The 15,340-nt window shown below is 38.0% G+C and overlaps 1 protein-coding gene across 1 annotated transcript in view; it reads right to left on the bottom strand.

Moving 5' to 3' along the window:
• Positions 1 to 15,340, bottom strand: part of JMY (junction mediating and regulatory protein, p53 cofactor) — an 81,485-nt gene that overhangs the window by 25,727 nt on the left and 40,418 nt on the right. Inside the window, exons 3-6 of the mRNA XM_070796878.1 lie at positions 12,371 to 12,521; positions 8,744 to 8,913; positions 4,680 to 4,845; positions 3,999 to 4,186 (exon numbers count right to left, since the gene is read on the bottom strand). Coding sequence (XP_070652979.1) covers positions 3,999 to 4,186; positions 4,680 to 4,845; positions 8,744 to 8,913; positions 12,371 to 12,521 — 675 coding nt within the window. The remainder of the gene's footprint in view (positions 1 to 3,998; positions 4,187 to 4,679; positions 4,846 to 8,743; positions 8,914 to 12,370; positions 12,522 to 15,340) is intronic.

The raw sequence follows: 15,340 nt of genomic DNA, 5'->3' as shown, positions 1-15,340 counted from the left end.
TATGTTTTTCCTTCTGGCTTACTTCACTCTGTATAATAGGCTCCAGTTTCATCCACCTCATTAGAACTGATTCAAATGTATTCTTTTTAATGGCTGAGTAATACTCCATTGTGTATATGTACCACAGCTTTCTTATCCATTCATCTGCTGATGGACATCTAGGTTGCTTCCATGTCTTGGCTATTATAAACAGTGCTGCGATGAACATTGGGGTACACGTGTCTCTTTCCCTTCTGGTTTTCTCAGTGTGTATGCCCAGCAGTGGGATTGCTGGATCATAAGGCAGTTCTATTTCCAGTTTTTTAAGGAATCTCCACACTGTTCTCCATAGTGGCTGTACTAGTTTGCATTCCCACCAACAGTGTAAGAGGGTTCCCTTTTCTCCACACCCTCTCCAGCATTTATTATTTGTAGACTTTTGGATCGCAGCCATTCTGACTGGTGTGAAATGGTACCTCATAGTGGTTTTGATTTGCATTTCTCTGATAATGAGTGATGTTGAGCATCTTTTCATGTGTTTGTTAGCCATCTGTATGTCTTTTTTGGAGAAATGTCTATTTAGTTCTTTGGCCCATTTTTTGATTGGGTCGTTTACTTTTCTGGAGTTGAGCTGTAGGAGTTGCTTGTATATTTTTGAGATTAGTTGTTTGTCGGTTGCTTCATTTGCTATTATTTTCTCCCATTCTGAAGGCTGTCTTTTCACCTTGCTAATAGTTTCCTTTGATGTGCAGAAGCTTTTAAGGTTAATTAGGTCCCATTTGTTTATTTTTGCTTTTATTTCCAATATTCTGGGAGGTGGGTCATAGAGGATCCTGCTGTGATGTATGTCGGAGAGTGTTTTGCCTATGTTCTCCTCTAGGAGTTTTATAGTTTCTGGTCTTACGTTTAGATCTTTAATCCATTTTGAGTTTATTTTTGTGTATGGTGTTAGAAAGTGGTCCAGTTTCATTCTTTTACAAGTGGTTGACCACTTTTCCCAGCACCACTTGTTAAAGAGATTGTCTTTAATCCATTGTATATTCTTGCCTCCTTTGTCGAAGATAAGGTGTCCATATGTGCGTGGATTTATCTCTGGGCTTTCTATTTTATTCCATTGATCAATATTTCTGTCTTTGTGCCAGTACCATACTGTCTTGATAACTGTGGCTTTGTAGTAGAGCCTGAAGTCAGGTAGGTTGATTCCTCCAGTTCCATTCTTCTTTCTCAAGATCGCTTTGGCTATTCGAGGTTTTTTGTATTTCCATATAAATTGTGAAATTATTTGTTCTAGCTCTGTGAAGAATACTGTTGGTAGCTTGATAGGGATTGCGTTGAATCTATAAATTGCTTTGGGTAGTATACTCATTTTCACTATATTGATTCTTCCAATCCATGAACATGGTATATTTCTCCATCTATTAGTGTCCTCTTTGATTTCTTTCACCAGTGTTTTATAGTTTTCTATATATAGGTCTTTAGTTTCTTTAGGTAGATATATTCCTAAGTATTTTATTCTTTCCGTTGCAATGGTGAATGGAATTGTTTCCTTAATTTCTCTTTCTGTTTTCTCATTATTAGTGTATAGGAATGCAAGGGATTTCTGTGTGTTGATTTTATATCCTGCAACTTTACTGTAGTCATTGATTATTTCTAGTAATTTTCTGATGGACTCTTTAGGGTTTTCTATGTAGAGGATCATGTCATCTGCAAATAGTGAGAGTTTTACTTCTTCTTTTCCAATTTGGATTCCTTTTATTTCTTTTTCTGCTCTGATTGCTGTGGCCAAAACTTCCAATACTATGTTGAATAGTAATGGTGAAAGTGGGCACCCTTGTCTTGTTCCTGACTTTAGAGGAAATGCTTTCAATTTTTCACCATTGAGGATAATGTTCGCTGTGGGTTTGTCATATATAGCTTTTATTATGTTGAGGTATGTTCCTTCTATTCCTGCTTTCTGGAGAGTTTTTATCATAAATGGATGTTGAATTTTGTCAAAGGCTTTCTCTGCATCTATTGAGATAATCATATGGTTTTTATTTTTCAATTTGTTAATGTGGTGTATTACATTGATTGATTTGCGGATATTGAAGAATCCTTGCATCCCTGGGATAAAGCCCACTTGATCATGGTGTATGATCTTTTTAATGTGTTGTTGGATTCTGATTGCTAGAATTTTGTTAAGGATTTTTGCATCTATGTTCATCAGTGATATTGGCCTGTAGTTTTCTTTTTTTGTGGGATCTTTGTCAGGTTTTGGTATTAGGGTGATGGTGGCCTCATAGAATGAGTTTGGAAGTTTACCTTCCTCTGCAATTTTCTGGAAGAGTTTGAGCAGGATAGGTGTTAGCTCTTCTCTAAATTTTTGGTAGAATTCAGCTGTGAAGCCGTCTGGACCGGGGCTTTTGTTTGCTGGAAGATTTTTGATTACAGTTTCAATTTCCATGGTTGTGATGGGTCTGTTAAGATTTTCTATTTCTTCCTGGTCCAGTTTTGGAAAGTTGTACTTTTCTAAGAATTTGTCCATTTCTTCCACGTTGTCCATTTTATTGGCATATAATTGTTGATAGTAGTCTCTTATGATCCTTTGTATTTCTGTGTTGTCTGTTGTGATCTCTCCATTTTCGTTTCTAATTTTGTTGATTTGATTTTTCTCCCTTTGTTTCTTGATGAGTCTGGCTAATGGTTTGTCAATTTTATTTATCCTTTCAAAGAACCAGCTTTTGGTTTTGTTGATTTTTGCTATGGTCTCTTTTGTTTCTTTTGCATTTATTTCTGCTCTAATTTTTAAGATTTCTTTCCTTCTACTAACCCTGGGGTTCTTCATTTCTTCCTTTTCTAGTTGCTTTAGGTGTAGAGTTAGGTTATTTATTTGACTTTTTTCTTGTTTCTTGAGGTGTGCCTGTATTGCTATGAACTTTCCCCTTAGGACTGCTTTTACCGTGTCCCACAGGTTTTGGGTTGTTGTGTTTTCATTTTCATTCGTTTCTATGCAAATTTTGATTTCTTTTTTGATTTCTTCTGTGATTTGTTGGTTATTCAGCAACGTGTTGTTCAGCCTCCATATGTTGGAATTTTTAATAGTTTTTCTCCTGTAATTGAGATCTAATCTTACTGCATTGTGGTCAGAAAAAATGCTTGGAATGATTTCTATTTTTTTGAATTTACCAAGGCTAGCTTTATGGCCCAGGATGTGATCTATCCTGGAGAAGGTTCCATGTGCACTTGAGAAAAAGGTGAAATTCATTGTTTTGGGATGAAATGACCTATAGATATCAATTAGGTCTAACTGGTCTATTGTATCGTTTAAAGTTTGTGTTTCCTTGTTAATTTTCTGTTTAGTTGATCTATCCATAGGTGTAAGTGGGGTATTAAAGTCTCCCACTATTATTGTGTTATTGTTAATTTCTCCTTTCATACTTGTTAGCATTTGTCTTACGTACTGTGGTGCTCCCGTGTTGGGTGCATATATATTTATAATTGTTATATCTTCTTCTTGGATTGATCCTTTGATCATTATGTAGTGACCTTCTTTGTCTCTTTTCACAGCCTTTGTTTTAAAGTCTGTTTTATCTGATATGAGTATTGCTACTCCTGCTTTCTTTTGGTCCCTATTTGCATGGAAATTGAATTTCTTTTATACATAAATAAAAATTTCCTTGAAGAGTGAGGTTAGAACCAGTCAACTTAATTATAGAGCACCCCTGGCCTCCTTAAATAAAAAGGAGCCAGGATTTGCATTACATAGAGTCCTGTAGTCATGCCCAAGCAGAATCACCTTTGGGTGGCTGAGGCAAACAGCACATCACCACTGGTTGTTCTAACATGTTTAAGAGGGTAATTCTCTAACAACCATATGTCAATATAATGGCTCGAGTATTGAGAAGACATTATTCTTACTCAGTTTTAAAATATATGCAAGTATTAGTGACAAATCAGGTTAGAATTATTAGATATGGGTCAAGGATTAAGTAGTGAATAAAAGCAAGATTTAAATTAAGGTTACAGTCAAGCAATTATACCTTTTTATTTCTGAGGTATGCTTTCTTGGCCGAAACCCGTCCACGTCTTGCCTCCAGCTGGCGTGCTTTCTGCTGAAGTTTCTGTAGTTCTTCTCTCTGAAAATGCATAGACGCTGCCATCTCTTCCTTCTCCAGCATGGCCTCCATGCTTTCATAAGTGTCATAGTATACTACTTCATCTGTCTTTTCTGTTACAAAACAGAAACAAGAGGCAATGGTTAAGAGCATGGGCTATGGAGCCAGACAGAGGAACTCTGATCCACTCACTAATTCTGTAACCTCAAGCAAAGCCATTACCTCTTGACTTTCTCTGTAAAACTGTGATTATTGGGAAATACATCTCAGAGGGGGGATGTGTGTGCCACTATCTGGCACACAGTTAAGTGTTCAATGTAAGAAGCTATGAACCTTGTCTACCAAATTAAAAATTTGAGAGTACAGATTCTGGCTGAAGCAACAAAGCAAGTTAGAAAGTACTTTACAAAGGTAAGATCATAGTTGAACTGCTACCTCTACTAAATCATTGTTTGACTTTGCATTAAGTTTTTTTAGCCTCAACAGAAGAAATAAAGCTAGTATCCATGTACATTTTTCCTAAGCAAGCAAACAAATACATGGGGAAATTCCATCATTCGTTCAGAAGTATTTTTGTGGACTTGTGTTGTTAGATACACATCATACCTGATATAAGTCTTTTGATGCTTTCCAGTTGTGCTGTCAACAGTAACTCTTCACACTTCAAGATTTCAAATTGCACTTCATACAACTGAAGTTGCAGATCATAATAATCACCTTCTAACTGATCCAATCGAGCTATGGCTTCTGTACCACCCTGTAGACTCTGCATCTGCATTGAAAATAAAAATAAGGACATATCTAGTTGGAGAGAACAAAAAATCAAGTTATGTTTGGAAATATATTCTAACTGATCAGACAGGGTAAATCCATGAAGCAACTGAACACCAGCAGACAATCTGGGGTCAATGGCTCAGGTACAGATGACTTAGAAGTGAAGTTGCTCAGTCGTGTCCGACTCTTTGCGACCCCATGGACTGTAGCCTACCAGGCTCTTCCCTCCATGGGATTCTCCAGGCGAGAGTACTGGAGTGGGTTGCCATTTCTTTCTTCAGGGGATCTTCCTGACCCAGGGATCGAACCCAGGTCTCCCACATTCCAGGCAGACGCTTTAACCTCTGAGCCACCAGGGAAGTGACTGGTGACCTAAGTCATCTTAAGTTACAGATGACTTGACAACCTACTAAATTTGTGTACAAAGCTGTGTGTACATGTATTTTTTTCCTCTGAGTACAGTGTTTCTAGCTTTCAAATTTACAAGCAGAAGAGTCTGTGACCTAAAAAGAGGTTATAATCAAGACTCAGTTAAAAAGAAGATAAATTAAAAAGAATAGTACTTATTCTAAAGTGTAGTTAAAATCTTAATCAAATAGGATTTTGCTTCCCCGGGTGATATTTAATATTTCAAAGTTAATTTAAAAGTTATTCGAAGTTCAGCTTTGTATCATGGAATGTACCACTGTCACATTTGGAAGAAGTATTTGTTTTTAAAATAACCTAAGGAGATGTAACATATCAACATTTTTAAAAACATCTCCCCATAATTTATCAGGGCTTCCCTGATAGCTCAGTTGATAAAGAATCTGTCTGCAATGTAGGAGACCCCGGTTCGATTCCTGGGTTGGGAAGATCTACTGGAGAAGGGATAGGCTACCCATTGCAGTATTCTTGGGCTGGTAAAGAATCCGCCTGCAATGTGGGAGACCTGGGTTCGATCCCTGGGTTGGGAAGATCCCCTAGAGAGGCTAAAGTCTACCCACTCCAGTATTCTGGCCTGAATTCCATGGACTGTATTAAGTCCAGTTCAGTTCAGTTCAGTTCAGTCATTCAGTCGTGTCTGACTCTTTGTGACCCCATGAATTGCAGCGCGCCAGGCCTCCCTGTCCATCACCAACTCCCGGGGTTCACTCAAACCCATGTCCATCGAGTCGGTGATGCTATCCAGCCATCTCATCCTCTGTCGTCCCCTTCTCCTCCTGCCCCCAATCCCTCTCAGCATCAGAGTCTCTTCCAATGAGTTAACTCTTCGCACGAGATGGCCAAAGTATTGGAGTTTCAGCATCAGCATCAGTCCTTCCAATGAATATTCAGGAGTGATTTCCTTTAGGATGGACTGATTGGATCTCCTTGCAGGCAATGGACTCTCAAGAGTCTTCTGCAATACCACAGTTCAAAAGCATCAACTCTTTGGCGCTCAGCTTTCTTCACAGTCCAACTCTCACATCCATACATGACCACTGGAAAAACCAAAGCCTTGACTAGACGGACGTTTGTTGGCAAAGTAACATCTCTGCTTTTCAATATGCTATCTAGGTTGGTCATAACCTTTCAAGGAGTAAAAGTTTGGCTGCAATCACCATCTGCAGTGATTCTGGAGCCCCAAAAATAAAGTCTGACACTGTTTCCACTGTTTCCCCATCTATCTGCCATGAAGTGATGGGACCAGATGCCATGATCTTAGTTTTCTGAATGCTAAGCTTTAAGCCAACTTTTTCAGTCTCCTCTTTCACTTTCATGAAGAGGCTTTTTAGTTCCTCTTCACTTTCTGCCATAAGGGTGGTGTCATCTGCATATCTGAGGTTATTGATATTTCTCCTGGCAATCTTGATTCCAGCTTGTGCTTCTTCCAGCCCAGCATTTCTCATGATGTACTCTGCATATAAGTTAAATGCAGGATGACAGGATAAGTTAAAAGCAGGATGACAATATACAACCTTGATGTACTCCTTTTCCTATTTGGAACCAGTCTGTTGTTCCATGTCCAGTTACTGTTGCTTTCTGACCTGCATATAGGTTTCTCAAGAGGCAGGTCAGGTGGTCTGGTATTCCCATCTCTTTCAGAATTTTCCACAGTTTATTGTGATCCACACAGTCCAAGGCTTTGGCATAGTCAATAAAGCAGAAATAGATGTTTTTCTGGAACTCTTTTGGTAAAAACAGTTTTACCAAATCCTTTGAAGAACTCAAACATAATCCAGAACATTCAAAACAGACTATTATGGTACTGGGATGACCCCAGGGAAAATGACCCCACTGATAAATGCCAAACTCCCTGGCCCATTTCAGCCTCGCCCTTCGTCTACCACAAGAGACCAATTCCAGTAAGAAATGTTCTTGCAATGGCAAACAGTTATAAACCTAACTCTCTGCAGCTCTTTTAGGCACCCTATGTTGTTAGTACTATTCATCCTGGTTAGAATAAAGCTAGTCAGTGTGATAAAGAGTAGCACTCTATTTCAGAGTCAATAAAATGCTAGTATTTCAAGTTTTAAAGTTCTAGAACTTGAGAAACATCTAGAAACATAAAGGAGAAAGCTAAATAGAAAAGAAGGTTAGAGTGGAAATGCCTCAGATGAAGAAGAGATGGAGCTAAAATCTGTAAGAGATTCTGAATAGTGTGAAAAAGTTCAGAACAAGTTCTAACTTTTCCTTTAACAATAGTAGCAAAAAAGAAGAGGGAAAAATAAATCCATTAACAAAAGTTCTTTCTAGATCAGAGCCATAATATATTATAGATTACCTCATACAGTCTTTTTTAAACAAGAGTTAGACATGCATAGGCACATTCATAAAGCAATGTGTTTTACATAAAGCTATATTAATAAAAACAGTGATGACATTTTGTTCTTCTCTAGAGTAGAATGTACAACTTTCACAGATACATATTAGAAGCCAATCCAGTCAAGCCACGGAATGGGAGCAAATACTTACAAATCATGTATTTGATAAAAGACTTGTCTCTGGAATATGTAAAGAAATTATGAAGCTTCTTAGCTTTCCAGTAGATCCACAGGCCATGAAAAAAAAAGTTAAATGGGCAAATGATCTGAATCAAAATTTCTCCAAAGATGACATATAAGTGGCCAATTTAGCACACAAAAAGATACTAGACATAAATGCCATCAGAGAAATGCAAATCAAAACCCCAAGACACCACTTCACACCCACCAGGATGGCTAAAACAAAAAAGACAGTATTAGTGATAATGTAAAGAAAGATGTGGAGAAATTCTATCATTTTGTACACTGCTAATGAGGATGGAAATGGTACAGCTGTTTGGAAAACAGTCTGGCAGTTCCTCAATAGGTTAAATAGCATTTCACACCAAGATAAACGAAAACCTTGTCTAAAATGTTCATAACAGCTTTATTCATAGAGCTCTAAAAATAGAAAGAACCCAAAAGTTCATCAACTGATGAACACATAAAGTGTGGTGTAACTATAGAGTGGTGTATCATTTGAAAAAGAAGTAGACTGAGCAATGAAATATGCCACAATATGGATGAACTTTGAAAACATTATATTATGTGGGGTGAAAAGCATTAAAAAAAAAATCACATGTCTTATGATTTCATTTACATAAAATGTCCAGAATAGCAAATCTAAAGAGAGAAAATAGTTGCCAAGGTGTGGTGAGAGTTGAAGGGGAGATAGGAAATGAGTGCCCCTTTTTCTTTTAACAATTGTTAACAATTGCTGCCTACAGTCACGCTCAGATGCTGTGAAAATGCAATAACTCGAATTCTATCATAGGCCCCAATGTGAAAGTTATCATCACCTCATGAAGACAGTGCTGCCAGGAGGGTCAGAAAAATTTAAGTCTTGTACCAAATACAGCACATCTAAATTAAAAATAATTTTAAATATATCTTTCTTATGGTTTTTGTTACCTCTTCTTTTAGAGCATGTTTCTTCTGTTCCAAACAGATCTCTTTAGCTCTCATCATCTGCAAAGTCTCCTTAGAAACTGCATACTGAAGTTTTTCCATACGTTCAGCGGCTGCTGCCCATGACGCTTTACCAAATTTCTTCTGATCTGCTCGCATTCGATCATACACAGCTATTGATAATTTTAAAAAGGACATTGAGACATTAAGACATGAAACAACTTGATACTCAAGAATTTGGAAGTCTTAAGATCACACTGATCACCCACTCAAAGATAAGCACATAAATCCTACCCTCATGATAAATTACCTATACCGGTTCATGACAGATTACCTATAACATGATAAAATACGTATAACCTATATAAATCAATACTATCTTAGATTTTCTCTAATGTCTCCAATAAGAATTTTAAATAATCATCCCGAGAAATAACTTTCTCAAGATGAAACTTAAGTTTTCAGGTTAATTTTAAAACTTACTTAAAAATATTCTTTTCACATTTTCCAGTATTATTAAATTTCACAATTTCTATAAAACTTTATTCTGTGAAGGTTCATACCTTTTCTGAGGTATGTTACTTGAAATCAGAACCATAACTATTAAAGGTTATTTAAAAATTATTTAAATTCATGTACCTTTTTGAGTTCTTCAAATGTATTTCAATGATATGATATAGGGTGAAATAAGTGTCTAGACATTATCATGACACTTATGCCACTAAGGTTACTGTTGGAGTACAGTTAAGCCCCAAGGAAGACACCCAATTTCTGGCCACCATACAAAAAAAGAAAAACTTCCAGTTTGCCACAACAGAGGCCTCATCCAGGAAACATTTCTTGACACTCAAACAGATAATATCTTCCAGTTAAATAAGTTTTAACTGATATCAGTTAACTGTTTAACTGATAACAGTGTGGTGCTGGCTCATCTTGGGTCCTTATACAATGAATCCAACCATTCTATGTCCCTTCTGATTAACAGGTCAGAAACATGTTTTAAGTAACATAAAAGAGGCAGGCAATCTGATTATGAAGTATCTAATATACTCTTTAGGTCAATATACATTCTCTAGTAGTTTCTTATGCTCAGAGGTTAAGTGATTAATACTTTTGTATTTCAATACATCATAACTCTCTTTGCAAAAAGTATCTCAATAACATCTGCCTCAGAAAATTTTTTACAGTAATACTGCTGCTGCTGCGTCACTTCAGTCGTGTCCGACTCTGTGCGACCCCAGAGACAGCAGCCCACCAGGCTCCCCTGTCCCTGGGATTCTCCAGGCAAGACCACTGGAGTGGGTTGCCATTTCCTTCTCCAATGCAGGAAAGTGAAAAGTGAAAGTGAAGTCACTCAGTCGTGTCCGACCCTCAGCGACCCCATGGACTGCAGTCTTCCAGGCTCCTCCGTCCATGGGATTTTCTAGGCAAGATACTAGAACATACTTAAAAATTAAAATTGTACAGAGAAGCTGAAAGTGGAAAGAATAATTTCTTGGGCTCAACTCCCTCCCTCCACCCTTAGTCCCAATGACCAGATGCAACCAACTTGGAACCTGTTCGTGGTAATTATCTGCATTCAAGAACATTACTATTTCTTGACTTAATCTTAAAAATCTATTGAGTTCTTATGACAAATGAGCAATCTACTTACTCAGAATCGTCTCTCAATATAGTTCTTTTGGTTTCTTTTTCTGTGGCCTTTAACTGCTAACATATTTGAACATTAATCTGATCCTTAATTTTAGGGTTTAACAAATAACATCTACTTATGTTGCCTACATATCAAATGATTCTGCCATTTTAAATCTCTGCCTATCTCTTTAAAAAAATGTATGACAATATTTATGCAACCGTAGTATCAATACAGCAGTGCAATGTAGGGGCAAAAACAGCAGCAGTGGGTTAGGAGACAGCTTGGAGTTAAATTCTCACTTGTACCCATCAACATGTAACTTAAGGCAGAAACTTACCTGCTCTTGGGCTAAATTCCCTTGAATGATAAACATAAGGAAATACAGTACCTCCTTGGAAGACTTGTGGAAATTAAATGAGAGGATAATATGTACTCAAGTGTTTCTCTCACTTTACATAGCAATATTAACCAAATACGTGGTCTGTTTTGTTTCTTCTCTCCCTCATGCACACAACCACAATCACTCAGATTAACACAATGCTATGTTTATTTCAAAGTACTTTTTCCATATATTCTATTTATCTGCCTAGCAATCCTACAGAATAGGCATGGTGGCATTATCAACACCTTCAACACAGATATATGAAACTGAAGAGTTTTGGTGACTTAAAAATCAAGGAGAGTTAAACTAGTTACTTAAATACCTAGTCTGCTACTCCCCTGATTTTCACCGGAATCTGTAATCACAACTTAATAAAGCTAAACATTCTGTAAAAGCAAAAATAGTCTGGAGCCTTTTCTCTGCTTTCCACTTAAGGGCTATGTATATAGAGCAGTTTCTGTCCTAATTCAGTCTCATGTTGTTACCTACTATAAGAGCTAGTCAATACTTTGTCTACCAACATCTCTTGACAGATGTATTTTTCCACCTAACTGCTGCTCACTTCACTGGAAATTATTTTCCAACAGCTCAGGAATATGAAGGTAATGCAGAAAATTATGAATGTAGAATGCTCTATATGAATATGAATAATTCAAACTGCTTCTCAGAGAGTGGTGGAGAGTTCTGTGGCCTCCTATGGAAAGGAGTTGGAAGAAATGGACCTAGACAGACAGACCTTGTCATATGTATCTCTTCATTTGGCTTGATTTCTATCTTTTTAAAAGAAGTTTCCTCGTTTATTTTTGGCTATGCTGGGTCTTCGCTGCTGTGCGGGCCTTTCTCCAGCTGCACGAGCAGGCGCTGCTCTCCTGTGCGGTGCACTAGAGGTGCACTCGCTGAGGTGGCTTCTCTTACTGTGGAGCACAGGCTCTCGGGTGTGCGGCCTTCAGTGGCTGCAGCACCCGGGCTCTAGAGCTCAGGCTCGACAGTCATGGCACACGGGGCTAGCTGCTCTGCAGTGTGCAAGATCTTCAAAAATTAGGGATAGAACCTGTGTCCCCTGCATTGGCAGGCGGATTCTTTACCACTGAGTCACAGGGAAACCCTTGATTTCTATCTTTTATAAATTGTAATGGGAACTATGTTTTCCTGAGTTCTCTGAGTCACTGTAGTGAATTTTTCAAACTTAAAAGGGCTGTAGCAGAACCACTAAATTTGTAGTCTACTGTTTAGAAGTACAGATGGCCTGTGGACATCCCAAATTTGCAAGTAGTGTCTGAAGGGAAGGCAGTCTTCTTGGGAATTTTGCCTTTAAGCTGTGAACCCTATAACTGTAAACATTTACTGTCAGAATTGTCATCTGTTATACAAATACCCATTATTTTTAATTATTTTACAGGTGAGTATATGTTAACACATAATGCCTAGAAAAAGACTGGAAGGATATACCTTAACTTAATAGTGATCTTCTTTAACTGCTAGGATTGAAGGGTCTTTATATTCTTTTCTATAACTATTGTGAACAAAAAACATTTAAACGACTCATTAAGAAAAAAAACCTCCACTCACTTTTAAAAATACCTAACAAGGATAACTGTACTGGGAAACTCACCTTTTTGAGCTTTAGCTGTTATTTCAAAGTATTTGACGGTAAGATCCTGAATGGACAGCACGGCCATGTGGGCTTTCCGCTGCCAGTCAGCATCCTCTTTCTGTAGACTTTCAATTCTTCGGGGGCCCAGGTAGTCATTTTCCATAGAAATCTTTAGAGAGAAAAAAGAAAAACTGAAAAAATAATTTCTTTCTCTATTCATTCCTTAAACATCTACTGAACTTTGTGTGTCAGGTACTCTTGGTACTAAAAGAATATTTACTTTTCTCTGCTCTTGAGGAAATGCTATCAATTTACAAAACAATTAAATTAACAAGAATGTTGAAGACAGTTAATACAGAAACCTGTTTCCCTTTTCCTCCTCTATTGGATTCTTTAGCCTTCTCTCTTCCATATATATATAAATGAAGAACACAGAACAAAATGTTTGACTAATTATTTTGGGGTGCTGGAAAATTTTTATTTCCTCCTTTATGATAATTATATTTTTAGGTTAAGAATTATTTGTGCCAATAAAGTACTTATTTAATCATCAACATAAATAAATAAGGTTGACAGTATATAAAAAATAAGCCTATCTGCCTACTGAAGGACTCTGCAATAAGTAAGTAACAGAGAAAAACTGGCTACATATTATTTATAAGAGCCACAGCTAAAATGAAAGGACAAAGGAAAAGTTGAAAATCAGGTAATGGACAGAGATATGCCAGGTGAATGTCACAGAAGTAACAATATTAATATCAAAGTACAGAAAAGCACTACACAGGTATGTTAATATGGAGTAAAGGTACAGTTCAGGAAACAGCCACAGACCCTCTGTATACTCTGTAGTGTTTTACCACATACCGAGAAAGAGATTAAAAATTAAACAGTTAAGTTAGTAACACCAATATTAGGATGATCGGGAAAAACTTTATAGTGAAAAATGTTAGTCCATCCCTGGTGCACTTAAAAACTGATCAAGTAAGCAAATTTCTAAAGTAGAAATAATGAGGGTCATACTCTTTAAACAGTACAACTAAAGGAACAGAAATCAAAAGAACAGTCTATAAGATTTCATTTAGTCTTGAAGCAACAATATAGTATATAATATAATACTATATAATATAGTATATAATATACTGCTCCTTAAAGAAACAGTCTTCCAAATAGAGGGAAAAATGATTCCAGGATTACCAAGAAAAAATATGTACATGGAATTGTCAAGAATTTCATTTTATATATGTTAAGTTTAATTCTAGGTACCCTTGGATACCCTTGCTAGGTGCGCCAGTGGTAAAATACCCACCTGCCAATTCAGGGGGCATAAGAACTGTGGGTTTGATCCCTGGGTTGGGACGATCCCCTGGAGGAGGGCATGGCAACCCACTCCAGTATTCTCACCTGGAGAATCCCATGGACAGAGGAGCCTGAAGGGCTCCAGTCCATGGGGTCGCAAAGAGTTGGACACGACTGAAGCGACTTAGCATACACACACCCTTGACACAGTAGAAGACATTTAAAGCAATTACAGTGAATCAGTTCATGTAAGAAATCACAACACATAAGTCGGAAGACTCAATGGAGGAGAAACCAACTCTATCAAGCACTGCTTAGGGGTCAAGTAGATACAACACCAGTATTCATGGACCTAACAGCATGAACTTGGCAACAACAGTTCTGGAGTACAGGCAAATTCCTTCTGCCTATGAATTCCCACCATATCTTCAGATCTCAGCTCAATTACTGGTTCATGGATGTCTTCCCTGGCTCAATGTTATAGCCAGTATAAGCTCTTCAGTCTAACAAATACCTTTTCTTCTTACCTCTTCAGATCAATTCAGTTCAGTTGCTCAGTCGTGTCCGACTCTTTGCCACCCCATGAATCACAGCACATCAGGCTCCCTGTCCATCACCAACTCCTGGAGTTCACCCAAACTCATGTGCATTGAGTCGGTGATGCCATCCAGCCATCTCATCCTCTGTCGTCCCTTTTCCTCCTGCCCCCAATCCCTCCCAGCATCAGAGTCTTTTCCAATGAGTCAACTCTTTGCATGAGGTGGCTCAAGTATTGGAGTTTTGCTTCACCACCAGTCCTTCCAAAGAAATCCCAGGGCTGATCTCCTTCAGAATGGACTGGTTGGATCTCCTTGCAGTCCAAGGAACTCTCAAGAGTCTTCTTCAACACCACAGTTCAAAAGCATCAATTCTTCGGCGCTCAGCCTTCTTCACAGTCCAACTCTCACATCCATACATGACCACTGGAAAAACCATAGCCTTGACTAGACGGACCTTTGTTGGCAAAGTAATGTCTCTGCTTTTGAATATGCTATCTAGGTTGGTCATAACTTTCCTTCCAAGGAGTAAGCATCTTTTAATTTCATGGCTGCAGTCACCATCTGCAGTGATTTTGGAGCCCCCAAAAATAAAGTCTGACACTGTTTCCACTGTTTCCCCATCTATTTCCCATGAAGTGATGGGACCAGATGCCATAATCTTAGTTTTCTGAATGCTGAGCTTTAAGCCAACTTTTTCACTCTATCATCAAGAGGCTTTTTAGTTCCTCTTCACTTTCTGCCATAAGGGTGGTGTTATCTGCATATCTGAGGTTACTGATATTTCTCCTGGCAATCTTGATTCCAGCTTGTGCTTCTTCCAGCCCAGCGTTTCTTTATGATGTACTCTGCATATAAGTTAAACAAGTAGGGTGACAATATATAGCCTTGACGTACTCCTTTTCCTTATTTGGAACCAGTCTGTTGTTCCATGTCCAGTTCTAACTTTTGCTTCCTGACCTGCATATAGGTTTCTCAAGAGGCAGGTCAGGTGGTCTGGTATTTCCATCTCTTTCAGAATTTTCCACAGTTTATGGTGATCCACACAGTCCAAGGCTTTGGCAGAGTCAATAAAGCAGAAATAGATGTTTTTCTGGAACTCTCTTGCTTTTTCCATGATCCAGCGGATGTTGGCAATTTGATCTCTGGTTCCTCT

Source organism: Bos indicus, chromosome 10, assembly GCF_029378745.1.
Source record: "Bos indicus isolate NIAB-ARS_2022 breed Sahiwal x Tharparkar chromosome 10, NIAB-ARS_B.indTharparkar_mat_pri_1.0, whole genome shotgun sequence".
Taxonomy (NCBI): Eukaryota; Metazoa; Chordata; class Mammalia; order Artiodactyla; family Bovidae; genus Bos; species Bos indicus.
This window is presented reverse-complemented; position numbering and strand designations above follow the sequence as displayed.